The sequence below is a fragment of the Coturnix japonica genome, chromosome 4 (assembly GCF_001577835.2).
Source record: "Coturnix japonica isolate 7356 chromosome 4, Coturnix japonica 2.1, whole genome shotgun sequence".
In the NCBI taxonomy this organism is placed as follows: Eukaryota; Metazoa; Chordata; class Aves; order Galliformes; family Phasianidae; genus Coturnix; species Coturnix japonica.
The window spans coordinates 23,556,656-23,571,134 of NC_029519.1; the positions used below are offsets into that span (position 1 = coordinate 23,556,656).

General features: G+C 45.8%; 1 protein-coding gene across 6 annotated transcripts in view; it reads left to right on the forward strand.

Annotated features, from left to right (window-relative positions):
• The first annotated feature begins 1,112 nt into the window (after positions 1–1,112).
• The window catches only part of PCDH10 (protocadherin 10), a 39,313-nt gene continuing 25,946 nt past the window's right edge, over positions 1,113–14,479 (forward strand). For 5 of the 6 annotated variants that reach the window (XM_015861065.2, XM_015861066.2, XM_015861071.2 and 2 more), the window contains exons 1-3: positions 1,113–4,880; positions 6,239–6,297; positions 6,872–6,978. In XM_015861065.2, coding sequence (XP_015716551.1) covers positions 2,280–4,880; positions 6,239–6,297; positions 6,872–6,978 — 2,767 coding nt within the window. In that variant the 5' untranslated portion in view covers positions 1,113–2,279. The remainder of the gene's footprint in view (positions 4,881–6,238; positions 6,298–6,871; positions 6,979–14,479) is intronic. The other variant, XM_015861070.2, reaches the window with a different exon arrangement.

Here is a 14,479-nt window from a genome sequence, read left to right on the forward strand (position 1 = left end):
GCTCGATGCCCGGCTCGGTCGGGGTCATGCTCTGCGGTGCAGAAGCCGTTCCCACCTGCTGCGTGATGTCCTTTAGAAACAATAAAACATTTTGCGGGGCGAGCGGGGAGGGAAAAGTTACATTTAGTATTTTGTTCTCTTTTATTATTTTGTAACGTTACAAGATGTAACTTGAGCTGTACAAAGCGCACGGCCCGGTCTGGCCCGTAACGGAACCCGTCAGGGCCGCCAGCAGCAACCCGCTCTACCTCCAGCCCTCCGCCCGAACCCGGCGCGGCAGCACGGGCAGCTCGCGGTTGAAGGAGCGACTTCGTTTGGCGCTGTCTGGGTACCAGGGGGAGGGCTGTGAGCCGCGGGGCACCGCACCGAGCGTTGCGCGGTCGCTGCCGGCCCCGAGCCCTCGGCGGAATCGACGCAGCGGCACCGGGGAATGCCGGGGACAGCGCTGCCCGGGATGGAGCCCCTCGCTGGGAGAAGAGCACATCGCGGCTTTCGGTTCGCCGCCTCTCGCTGCCCTACCGCGAGCGCACAGAGCGAGGCGCTGCCCTTCCCCCGTGCGGCACGGGGCTCCTTTCCCTCCCACCCGCACCCGTTTCTGTTCCGCGAGGGGAAATTCCAAAAATAAAGCGGGGGAAAACGGCAAGGGGCCATGGCATCTGGGGATGGATGGAGCTGGAAACACCGCTCGCATGGAAGGAAAGTCGCGCTTTCTCCACTGTCACGCAAACTAATTAGCTAACGCAGCCCAAGGGGGGGCTGGAGGGGAAATTTCTCAAGTTTCCCTTTGTTTACGGTTTTTCTATCAACGCTGCCGCGCTCGGTCTGGGAAAGGAAAGTTGGTGGCTGGTGGAAATTCCCTCTCTAAGGAGATGGCTGTTTACCATTACCCGTGTGTGCGCGCTGATGACGAGCGGTGATTTCCCTTACTCCGCCAGGGGAATAGCTGCCTAGCTAGATAGCCAACCAGCCAGCCAGCTATCTAGCTAGCTAGGTGCCTGCCTGCCTGCCTGCCTGCCTGCCTGCCCTCGCTGCCCGCCTTGTCTCCCCTCCCTGCCTGCCTACGCTCCCCGCTTTGCCTGCCCGCACTGCCTCTGCTGCCTGCGCTGCTTTGCCTGCCTGCCCGCCCGCCTCTGATGCAGCCAACCTGACGTGCGCCGCGGCCAATAGGGTGCCGCCCCCGGGGGCGTTGCTGCCAGATAATTGGTTGGCAGGAGCCGAGCGCTGCGCAAAAACAGCAAAGCCGAGCGCTCTGGGCTCAGAAACTGCCGGCAGAGATCAGAGGAGCGGAGCCGGGCTGGAGCCGGGACGGGAGGAGAGCGGCGGCAGCGGCAGCGGCAGCAGCAGCAGCAAGCAAAGAGAGGGGTTAGGAGCAAAAGCAGCAAGAGAGGAAAAAAAGCAAAACTGATCGGCACGTCCATAAAACGCAGAGTGATGATGATGAACGTAATAATAGCAATAAGAGAAGAAAATGAAAGACTATTGATAGAAGAGAGAAAAATCTAAGATCTTTAAATAAAAAGAGGAAATCCCAGAGAAATCAGGGAATGAAAGTTTGGGGAGAGAAGCTGCTCTCTGCCGTTTTTGATATGAAACGTTTTTGCGGGTTATAATTTTTTTTCTTTTTTTTTTTCTTTTTTTCTAATTTCGCGGTTTTCTGCCTTTTTCTTGCCTCCGAAGAGGGCATGTCCACCGGCTCCGCCAGCAGCGTCTCCCCCTCCGGCTCCCACCAGGAAGACAAACCGAGGACAATCCTGAAATACAAAAATTTCTTCCCTGGGATTTGCTGCTGCTGCTGCCGCTGTTGCTGCCGCGGTGCAGTGCCAAGACTCTCGGAATAAATAAAAGCGGGCTACTGTGTGTCTGTAGATGCGGGCAGCTAATAGCTATTATTAGTTGGCCATTGATTTTGAAGATCACAGATGAAGTGGGGACGCCTTTCTTCTTCATTTGGTCAGCGTGTGAAACAATAATACTCGTAACAAATAGGAGGGAGATGGGGGTGAAAAAAATCTTGACATGATTCAGAAGAAATAATACCTAGCGCACTCCCCCCTAAGCCGGAGCCCCCCTTCCTTCCCCCTCCCCGCTCCCTCTCTCGCCACACGCTCGCAGGCGCGGACACACACACACACACTCACACACACAGAGTCGCGCACACACATCCACACACAGACGCACGCACTGTGCTGTGTGCTTTCGGAGGAGGAGGTGGTTGGAGGCTTTTGGAAAAGGAGGAAGAGGTGGCGTTGGGGAGGGGGGGATCTCTTTCCCCGTTGGAGATGATCGTGCTATTCCTCTTTGCCTCGCTCTGGATGCTGGAGGGGGCCCTCGGCCAGCTCCATTACACGGTGCAGGAAGAACAGGAGCATGGCACATTCGTGGGGAATATCGCCGAAGACCTGGGCTTGGACATTACAAAACTTTCGGCTCGCCGCTTCCAGACGGCGTCCAACTCCCGCAGCCCTTACCTGGAGCTCAACTTGGAGACCGGGGTGCTCTACGTGAACGAGAAGATCGACCGCGAGCAGATCTGCAAGCAGAGCCCCTCCTGTCTGCTGCATCTGGAGGTCTTCCTGGAGAACCCCCTCGAGCTGTTCCGGGTGGAGATCGAGGTGCTGGACATCAACGACAACCCACCCTCCTTCCCCGAGCCCGACCTCACCGTGGAGATCTCGGAGAGCGCCACGCCGGGCACCCGCTTCCCCCTGGAGAGCGCCTTCGACCCCGACGTGGGCACCAACTCGCTGCGCACCTACGAGATCACTCCCAACAGCTACTTCTCACTCGACGTGCAGACGCAGGGCGACGGCAACCGCTTCGCCGAGCTGGTGCTGGACAAGCCGCTGGACCGTGAGCAGCAGGCGGTGCACCGCTACGTGCTGACCGCGGTGGACGGCGGGCAGCCCCAGCAGCGCACCGGCACCGCCCTGCTCACCATCAGGGTACTGGACTCCAACGACAACGTCCCCGCCTTCGAGCAGCCCGTCTACACCGTGTCGCTGCCGGAGAACTCGCCGCCGGGCACGCTGGTGCTGCAGCTCAACGCCAGCGACCCCGACGAGGGGCAGAACGGCGAGGTCATCTACTCCTTCAGTAGCCACATCTCGGCCCGCGCCCGGGAGCTCTTCGGCATCGCGCCGCGCACCGGGCGCCTGGAGGTGAGCGGCGAGCTGGACTACGAGGAGAGCAGCGTGTACCAGGTGTACGTGCAAGCAAAGGACCTGGGGCCCAACGCCGTGCCGGCGCACTGCAAGGTGCTGGTGCGGGTGCTGGACGCCAACGACAACGCGCCCGAGATCAGCTTCTCCACCGTGAAGGAGGCGGTGAGCGAGGCAGCAGCGCCGGGCACCGTGGTGGCCCTCTTCAGCGTCTCGGACCGCGACTCGGAGGAGAACGGGCAGGTGCAGTGCGAGCTGCTGCAGGGCGACGCGCCCTTTCGCCTCAAGAGCTCGTTCAAGAACTACTACACCATCGTCACCGAGGGGCCGCTGGACCGCGAGCAGCCGGGCGGCGACGCCTATACGCTGACGGTGGTGGCGCGGGACCGCGGCGAGCCGCCGCTCAGCACCAGCAAATCCATCCAGGTGCGGGTGAGCGACGTGAACGACAACGCGCCGCGCTTCAGCCAGCCCGTCTACCAGGTGTACGTGAGCGAGAACAACGTGCCCGGTGCCTACATCTACGCCGTCAGCGCCACCGACCGGGACCAGGGCGCCAACGCCCAGCTCGCCTACTCCATCCTGGAGAGCCAGATCCAGGGCATGTCCGTCTTCACCTACGTCTCCATCAACTCCGAGAACGGCTTCCTCTACGCGCTCCGCTCCTTCGACTACGAGCAGCTCAAGGAGTTCAGCTTCCAGGTGGAGGCTCGCGACGCCGGAGAGGAGCCGCAGCCGCTGGCCGGCAACGCCACCGTCAATATCATAGTCGTGGACCAGAACGACAACGCTCCCGCCATCGTCAGCCCGCTGCCCGGCCGCAACGGCACCCCGGCGCGGGAGGTGCTGCCGCGCGGCGCCGAGCCGGGCTACCTGGTCAGCCGCGTGGCGGCGGTGGACGCCGACGACGGCGACAACGCCCGCCTCACCTACAGCATCGTGCGGGGCAACGAGGCCAGCCTCTTCCGCATGGACTGGCGCACGGGCGAGCTGCGCACGGCGCGCAGGGTGCCGGCCAAGCGCGACCCGCAGCGGCCCTACGAGCTGGTGGTCGAGGTGCGCGACCACGGGCAGCCGCCGCTCTCTTCCACCGCCTCCATCCAGGTGGTGCTGGTGGACGGCGCGGCCGAGCGGCCCGGAGGCGGCGGCGGCGGAGCGCTGGGTGCGGGGGTGGGCGCGGGGGGCGGCGGCGGAGGCGGAGAGCATCGGCCCAGCCGCTCCGGGGGGGACACCTCGCTCGACCTCACCCTCATCCTCATCATCGCCTTGGGCTCCGTCTCGTTCATCTTCTTGCTGGCCATGATCGTACTGGCCGTGCGCTGCCAGAAGGAGAAGAAGCTCAACATCTATACCTGCCTGGCCAGCGACTGCTGCCTGGGCTGCTGCTGCTGCTGCCCCTGCTGCAGCCGCCAGGCGCGGGCCCGCAAGAAGAAACTCAGCAAGTCGGACATCATGCTGGTGCAGAGCTCTAACGCGCCCAGCAACCCAGCGCAGGTGCCGGTGGAGGAGTCGGGCAGCTTCGGATCCCACCACCACAACCAGAACTACTGCTACCAGGTCTGCCTCACTCCCGAGTCCGCCAAGACCGACCTGATGTTCCTCAAGCCCTGCAGCCCCTCCCGCAGCACCGACGCCGAGCACAACCCTTGCGGTGCCATCGTGACCGGCTACGCCGACCAGCAGCCTGACATCATCTCCAACGGCAGCATCCTGTCCAGCGAGGTAAGGCCGGGCCGCGCGCCGGGCCCCTGGCGGCCTTTGGGGGACCCTCGGGCACCGGCCGCACCTCTGCCCCGCGCCTCTGCTCTCCCCCGTCGGCTAACGAAGCCGCTGCCTGGCGGGGAAGGCGCTTCGCATGCCTCCCCGTTCTGATTCACCTGCCGGCTGCAGGAACGGGGGGGTGGGTGAGGGCTGGGAGCCCCCGCGCCGAAGGGAGGCTCGGTCGGGTCGGCCCCCGCTCCTGTAGCCCAGCACCGGGGCTCTCCGAGCCATTGGCTGCAGGCGGCTGGCGGGGGAGGCTGGCGCTTTTGAGTTTCTTAAAACTGCACTTTCTTCCCACGCCTCCTCCCCCAACACTCCCCCCTGGAACCTTATCATGTGCAAGAAAGGCTATGGGGGAACCCCCTTCTGGGAGTGTGAAAATCTCTGCAGTTAGCAGGAGCTTTAATTAATGTGTGAATTAGGGTCTATTAATTGACTCTTATTCCTCTCTCACTTTGTAACTCAAAGCAGTGTTTGCAAAGAAAAGCATCGTGAAAGAGTTGCCATGAAATTATATGCAAAGATTTACAGTTTCCTCTTGTTAAACACGTTGTCTGTGTTGTGTTGCCCAGTGTGTAGAGAATTTCTGTCCCAGCATATGGCTGTCATAATGCTCCCCTGTTTATCATTTTCTCTGTGTTAAGCTCCTACATGCTATTGGTGTCTCTCTGCTTGTGTGCTGTGGGAAACAAAACTCCCTTAATGTGAATACTGAAACCTGAACTCTGTCCAGTCTGGCTGACGCGGTTTGCATGATATTTTCTAAAGCTGGATAAGTTCTGCAGTGCAGTGTCTCATATTGGCTTTTAACATTGACTTTCCCTCAAAATGTCTGTAAAGCTCTGCCTTCTGTTGCTGTTTTGAGGACTCAAGTCTGTCTTAATGTATTTTCTTCCTTAGTGTGCAATAACGATACTGTCTGTCCCTATTTTTGTATACCGGAATTGAAAACAGGCTGAAAACCAGATTACAATAAGTTTTGTCTCAGAGCAAGTGGTACGCAACTCTAGAAATAGTTTGGCTGGTTTTTGTGGGAGTCCTTGTGATGCTTGACAGCATGCACTGTGAGAAAACGTGTCAGAATCTCATCCCAAAGAACTTGGGGGGAAAAAAATCTCTCACGCTTTCCTGTATGTGTGAAGAAGAGTATTTGGCTGTTTTTATTTCTTCATACATCTTAGAAATAGATTGTGTAGGCCTACTTGCAGCCAAACAGTACCATTTACAGTGAATATAAAGAGCTGCTCTTGTGTGTTTTCTGATGTTGGTTGCAGAAATACCAAGTGTTCAAATATTTCTCAATTTTCTTTTTTTCCTAGACGAAACATCAGCGTGCTGAGCTCAGTTATCTAGTTGACAGACCCCGACGGGTAAACAGGTATGAGCTCCTTAGTCATGTTTTCATAATGCATGCTTTATCAAGTGTGAATGTGATGCAGAAATGTGTTTACTGCAGATGTAAAACAGTAGCAAAGCAGTGGGAAAATGGATGTATGTAGACATATGAAATAAAACACTGACAAGTAAATGAGTATGAATTACTGCTTTTTTGAAGTGGCTTCAAAGTGATCTGAAAAGAGAACAAAATCTCATGTTTTATTAGTCTAAAACATCCTTTAAATACTTATGAATCCTTCTGTAGAGTCTTCCTTATAACATTGGCCTCTCTAAGTCAAAGTTTTGTCATCCAGCTTACGTCAATGGTTCCCAATTATTTATACCAATTACATGAAAAACAGATGGAGTGGCAGTGCCTACTGACCATTTGGGCCAGGCTACCATTGTCTGAAAAGGCAAGTTTTGTTCACATTGGACAGGGCGGCACTGCTCTGCAGAGGTACAAGGCAGGGGCGAGTGACTGCAGCACCTTGTTTGGCCATGTGATGGCAGAAGAATGTTTTATGAGTTCCTCTTTAATGTTTATTCTAATGTAAAGATGTTTCTGTGTCTAGTTCTGCATTCCAGGAAGCAGACATAGTAAGCTCTAAGGACAGTGGTCATGGAGACAGTGAGCAAGGAGACAGTGATCATGATGCCACTAATCGAGGTCAATCCTCTGGTAAGTCTGATAAGAAAGTGGAAATAGTCGATTTGTAAGTAGGGAGACTAGAAGGAAGAGTTACCTGTAGGAATGTAAAACATGAGTGGCACAAAATCACATAAGCATATTGCATGGAAGGCTGGGTTGAGGTCAGCTTGCCATTTTGGTGATCTGGACAAGGAGACAATTTTCAGCACTGTGTATTCAAGGGGCAGAACTTAATTCTAGGGGCTTGGGGTGTGTTATTCTATGTCATCAGCTGTAGCAAAACTTCCTGCGTGTAAAAACAAAGTTCTTGTACATTTTATGATGTTGCTTTTTTTGTTGTTGTTTGGTTTTTGTTTGTTTGGTTTTTTGTTTGTTTTTTTTCCTCAACAATAGATTTGCAAGATTTCAAAGCACTAGGCAACTCTGTTTAGTAGGCACTTCAGCTGGCATGGCAGTGTGAAGTGCAAGGGGAGTTCCCAGGGGAAAGAATGAACCGGTTGACTGAATGACAGCCAGACTCTGAGGATTTTTTGCTCAGAGAGAGTGGAGACACATTGGGTGTTCTGAATGTGTAATACCTTTGCATTTTTAGAGGACTGTTTTTTAATTCAAATTAATGAACCATATAATATAAGTGATCTCCATGCTAATAAGGCTAGGGTATTCTTAAATACATTTCTTTCAATTCATACAAAGGAAGTAAATGCTTTAAGAGATTATGATATAGCCGTGATTTGAATGACTTAGAAACTGTATACACTGCAGTGTTATTCCTGTGTGTATAGCTTGCTGTCTTTGCTCTCTTACTGTCAGTTTTCCTTTGAAAGGGACATTTTTTTTGTTTAGAGTCTAGATGCACTGGAATTTATTCTTGCCCCCACACTGCATTTTAGCCACAAGTGCTTTTGCCTTCCTCCCTACCACAGCTTCCAAAGGTCTGGTAATGTCTTGATTCAGTGATACAATACAGCGATTCTTTCCCCTTGTTTCTTCTGTGCTCTGTCAGGTATCAGAATTTGCTACCAGTATGTCATACAAAATACTGCCTAAGTTTCTCCAGTTTTCCTGTTTTTATTTTTTTTATTTTTTTCCCCTGACCCCTGCCTTAAAAGATTTCAGAGCAAGGGACTCAGTGCTGTCATAGCAGTACAGCATCTCCTGCATGTTAGCATCCTCTATTTTCCTTCTGCTATAGTCACTGTTCCCTTAATGATGGGAAACCCAGGAACCAGGGGGAAGAGGAGGCTGCTACAGGGCCCCTTTATACTGCTGCAAGTCATTAATATGCAGACCTAATGAGACTGAGAAGAGCCAAGAGTCTCCGGAGCTCTCTGCTTCTTGCAGGGCTTCATGCTAAATGAACAGAGTGCCTATTTTCTGTCTGGGAACCTGACAACAAACCATGTCTTGCCAGAAGTTTACATCTGAAGACAGAGCCTCTTTCATTTTTGGCCTATATATGGCGTATGATTTATTGTTGTCTTAAAAAGCCATGCATTTAGCCTCCCCCACCCATTCTTTTGCGCTGTTTCTGATGCAGCAACCAGCTACTGCGTGATAAAAAACTCCCTCCCCTCCTGCCCTCCCTGCATTCCATTTTTTTTTTCTTTTATGCATTTTACTGCAGCAGTCATCTCAATGAAAATTTCAATCAGTTTAGTCCCTCAACATAATAAACCATAATAACCAAACAGGAGAGAAAAGTACAAACATCTGCAGAAGGGACTGGGTTTGACTGATGGTGGGAATATAATCATACAGTTGCACATCAACTGAAAGCTATTTTCTTTTAGTTGCATCTAGTATTGTTATTGTTGTGCCTCTGCTCTTTATCCTTTCTTCCAGTTTTACAAGTAGTTTATCTCATATATGAACACTGCAACTATTGTCAGACTTGACATTTTATTTCCTAAATGTGTAAATTCCTTATTTTTATTATTCCTATTTTACTAAATAGGGAGAAAAAGCTGCGTTTCCAAAATAATTTCAGTTCATTTAAGATTATGGTGTGATTTATGCACTGTAACTTAAATGGTGAATACATATGAAGTAATGAAAGCTGACAGTTAGTCATAGGCTGCTCACAATTAATAGCTTTAACCAAAACCTCAAATATACATAACTTCCAATTTAATGTATTGGTACTGTGCTTCTGGAGTAATTAGGATGGATGAGCAATTTTTAGAATGCTGGTTCCAAGTAAATATTTAAATACAACCATCTGAAGAAACTGCACGTATTTTCTACCAATGTGTGATATAGTTTTTCTGTAAGTTTTGGGCTGAGCTGTGCTGTCATGATTCATAGGATGTGCCTTTTGACGTTTGTGATGGCAAGATATTTTGATATCAAGACTTCACACTAGCTGTTAGCTTTTAGTGATTAATGCTATTAAAAAGAAAAAAAATGCATAAATCTTGTTTGATCTTGAATGTCTAGAGAAAGTTTCTGAGGGAATCTTTTCTCAGTTTTTCAGTCATTCTGTTGCTGTATAATCAATCCTGTCTAAATTATTAAAATAAAACACAGTGTTTGATAATTTTATAAAGGCATTTCCTAATACCACTAAGAATAATACCTGTCTTCAAAAGCAGTGTATTCTCATCTGAAAATGTTTAGTTGATACGACTTACCAAAAAATACAACTTACTTCCTACCAAGTTCAGCAAGGTTTTGCTTGCAAAACAAACTTTTCATCTTCTGTGCACTGCTTCTGTAATTGTTATCAGTGAACAGTCCTGCGGCATACACATAGCTATTCCATAGTAGTTCGTTGTTAGGCAAGCTGCCTGTCAAGGGCATGATGAATTATTAGTTGGGAAGGTAAACATGCAGGATGAAAATCTATCGCAGCATCGCGGATGATTCTTGCAAAATTATTGATAAAAATTCTGCACTAAGCCATTCAATGTGTCATAAAATGCCCTATTATGTTTTAAAATAAGAGTCTAGGTCACCCTTTGGCAGAATATGTTTTCTTGATAGTGATTTAATCATGGTTTAAAATGTTCTGAATGCCTGTAAGGGATTCATACTGTTCCCATCAAGGTAGCACTTGAATACATTATTATTATCTACATTCTTAGCTACCTTTGTGTCTATGAACTAGGAAATGACTGTCAGGTGTGTTTAGCAGAGAATGCCATATAGTGGGATACTCAAAACTGTTCAAGAACCTACTTTTTCTGGTTTGAATAATCATTTCATTTAGGTAGGGTAAGGATCTGAGCTTCTTGGGGGAAAAAAAAAAAATGGCTTTCCTAGGGTCGTGCAATAAGTTTTGGCTGCTGAGGTGAGGATTTCCAAATGAGTGTGCTAATTAATTGTACTCTTCTTCTCTATCTGAAAAATGTAGAGACAAAACAAAAATGTGGAAGAAATACAAATAATGCAACACTACTACCTGTTATTAATGCACAGTATTTCAATCATGTACTGCAGGAGTCATTTCTACGCTTGAGGTTAGTTTATTCCCCATGGTTGATTAAATTCTTGGCCTCCCATGTGAAATTGCTGACTTGGGTGCCAATTAGTACTCTGTGTGTGTGTATGTTTAAATTGTGTGATTAGACACCTGTCCTGTAAGATCTGGACTTTTGCCATCAATTTGTTTCATTTGGTTGGTCACTACCCACTCAGCTTTCTCACATCAGACATGCAGAGTTCTTTACAGTATTACCTTTATTTCCTTATTTTCACTGAATAGGCATGATCTTTGATGTATTCTTCAGGAAGGAATATCAAAGGTGAGAAGCTAAATACATACACTGTATGTTATATATAACTAAATGCATCAACTTTTCTTTCTTTTTTTTTTTTTTTTTAAACCATCTACTCAGTAGACTGTACTGAACTGGGCAGTACACATTGGTGATTGCCTGAGATCCTAAATCAGATTTTTATTATTGAACTTTATGAAAGGAATTGTTAGGGGTATAATGCAAAGACATAGACTGAAACTTTACCTTACACCTTTTCTGTATGGATTTCATAAACCTCAGGAGGGTTAGTAGGCATTACTGCTAGGATGTTGAATAGCTATGGTATTTCAGTTTTCATGGAAACAAGAACTTGAGAAATCTAAATGAGAATTTTGGTGGTAAAGGGACAGAGAAAACCAGCATTCCTTCGAAGTCTGTTCAGTCTGACAGGTAAATCCTGTTTTGAAGATCACTTGGGCTAACAGGCTGTCTTGGATAAAATGAGAGTTAAACATTAAACATTAAGACAGCTTAGAAAAGCACTTTGACTTGAACTGAGGTGAGGGTTTTTTTTGTTTCTTTTTTTCTTCTTTCTTTGGGCTTCATGCTTAATAATGTTCACATCTCAATGGTCCAGACAGGGTTTTGAAGTTGAGATTTGGAAGAGCTGAATATCGAAGATCTTTAAGTCTTTTTTTCATGTTCTCATGCAGATGAAGTCATTTTTATCCAAGGCAGCACACCAATTACTTAACATGTTAGAATGATAATAGCTGTGTTTCATGAAGTCAGTTTTCTTCAGTAGAGAGAATCTTCCACAAAGAAGGTTAAAGTCATTATCCTTATTTACAGACATGAAAACATGACTCACAGAGAAATTAGTAGCTTGCTCAGGGATAATCCAACCAAACATTTATCTGATCTGCTAATGGAGTTTCAAAAAGAAGTCCTCGTTCCCTATATTGCACCTGCCTCCCAAATAACACTTAAAAAGCTACCGTTTATGAAGCAACAAATGACGTTTAGTTCTGCAGAAAAGACAAATCTAGGAGGGGAATAAAAGGAGGGGGGGGGGGAAATAAAAAGACAAACTTTGGGAAAAAGCCTCTCAATAACAAAACTACAAAAACATTTTGTCAACGTTTAATTTACTTTTTTTTTTTTTCGTTTGGATTATATCAGTTATTCTAAAGGCTTGGTATGTGGCTTTTCTCCTTTATTTAAATTAAGAAAAAATAAATTATTTAAAAATGGTTGTAGGCTTATTTTCCACTTTGATCTTAAATCATCTTTCAAATCCATTAGAATTCATGCACACAGAAATTTTGCTTTTCTCCTTTAGAAATATGAAAAGGAAGCAAATTGGGAATACACTTTAGAGAAGCAACGCTGCCAAGTATCAGATTCAAAGCACCTGAGCTCAGGAAATTCAGATGCAGATATAAAACTTAGTATTTAACTCCTTTCTTTCTTTTTAGTTTCCTTTGAGGGAAGGGCAGAGGCTTGTTTGGATTCAAAATCTGCGATGTTACGTTGTGCAAAAGCTCATATTGCCCGCTGTCTATCTAGATAAATGTTCACCTTTGCCATGAGCTTTCATATGTATGTATGCTGTATTTGGAATAGCTCAAACCTTATCAATTTTTAGCTCTTCAGTACTCTATACTACCTATTTTTATCTTCAAAGGACATTTAAAATTCATAATGCAGAGTCACCTTTAAAATCTTTGTTTATCTGTATGCGGTGTAACTAAGTGAAAAATATAAAGCATTTTTCTTGTGAATTTAAAATAACCATGGATAGTTCCACTCATACTACATATATATAAGCAGACTTATGAGATGAGATAGAAGTGTTACGCTGCTGAACATTCCATTTTGTTATAAATCAAAAATATGATTCTTGGTGTGTGAGGGAGTTCTGTGCTAAAAGTCTTATTAATTTACCATTTTATATTCTTCCTTCTACAAATGTATCAAGTGCTTTTCCTCCCCTCTCATCATCCATTGTATTAAAAATGTTTTTAATAAATAAATAAATAATTAATTATATACTGTGACTCACAGGAAAAAGGTGGAGGAAGAATAACCTATATCATAGTCAGTGAAAATAATCATAGGTAATACTGAAATTCAGGAGATTTATACATACATTTTCTTTTAAAAGTTTTCATCTGCTTTTAGCAGAGGGAATCTTTGAGCTTACATTTTATGTAAGCTAAATTCATACTTCGTTCATACCCTACATTCATTACTTCGTTTATTCAAAAACCTGATTTATGAAGGCTATAACATCTCTTTTATAAGCTGTTATATAATACTGTGCTGTGCACTGTCATAGACAAGCAGTGTTCAAAAGCAAACTGAAAAGTAACATGTGGGTTGAGATTTTTTGTCATTTAGCAACTGATGTGAAAACAAAATAGTGAAATGGAGGGTAATTTTCAAGGAGAAATAAAAACTCATAATAAGGAAAGAAGTGTCTATCCTTGAATATCTATATATCTTGAAGGCAACATCATTACCATAATATCTCCCTCCCCACTGACATAAGCATGTAATTTAACTTGCATCCATTCTTTTTTTTTTTTTTTTTTTTGTATTTCACTTGCTCTTTCAGAAGGGATGAATGTGTATGGTCATTGATATACTGTTAGCAAAATGTAGTTGTAATCAATTGTTCTTTAGAGGCAGGGTTATTTCTACTGTATGTGTGACTGCCAGGTTGCCTGAAAAAAAAAAAAAAAAAAAAAGACTCAGTTTTGTTGCTAAAATGTTCTGAACAGAAAAAAAAAAAAAAAAAAAAAAAAGTTTAAGTATGTCTTTTCTTGCATGAGGGAGATTTTTATTCATATACTTCTGTACGTAAGATACATGTGCACATGCTTTTAGAGATGTGGTTATTTATACATTTCTTCCCAGGAAGCGTGTATCTAAACCTTTCTTTTCAGTCTGTCATAGCTACTACCATTACAGAATATAGAATGATATAGTTTCTACAACTTGCATAATGTTCATCATCTGATTGTTTAATCATACCTGCAGTTCAAGTTTACATTCTTCTGCAGTTCACTGATCAGTAATTTATTTTCAGACTTCTGTGTGCCAATTATCAATGCAAGGTTCTAATCAAAACAAGACCTGCCATCGTATATTACTTAATTTAAAATTAATAAGTCGATGCAGTGAGATTAATCTGAGGTAAAAAGCTTTTTTTCCCCCCTTCTTTCTTTTTTCTTTAGTCTGTATATAAGACAGATTTTATTTCTCAAGTGCTTATTGGTAGCTTGAAAGGGGTCTTGCTTGCTGAAGAGTTTGTTTCCTTTACTGTGAGTTAACACAATAATATTATTAATAGGAAACAAGTCAACAGTTTAAAACAGTGGTAGCATTCTTAATACTCTAATCCTCACATGGGAGATCAAACTAATCAAGTTCTTTGTGGTGTAGGCTGGTGAACGAGCTACAATGCATGAATCTTATTAAAGCTTTTCTAGTTTTTTTTCTATTTCTCCTGCAAGTCAAGTCTTTTTATTTGTAATTCTAATGAAATGCTTGTAAATGCGATACTTATAACAGATTTAGTTCAGTCTTGACATACGCCCATTCTAAGACACAAATTTCTAAGTTCAAGAAGGAGACATTTCTTCACTGTTTTGCTTTTCTGTGTGATGTTGAACAATGACTTAGAGACCTTAATGTTTATTTTACCTTATGCCTATGATTTCCTACACTGTTCCTCTCAAAACAAGTACAATCCAACAGCTTAGTGAATCACTGTCAGGAAATATTCTTTTGGACTGCTCATCTTAAGGTAGTCAATGGAAGCA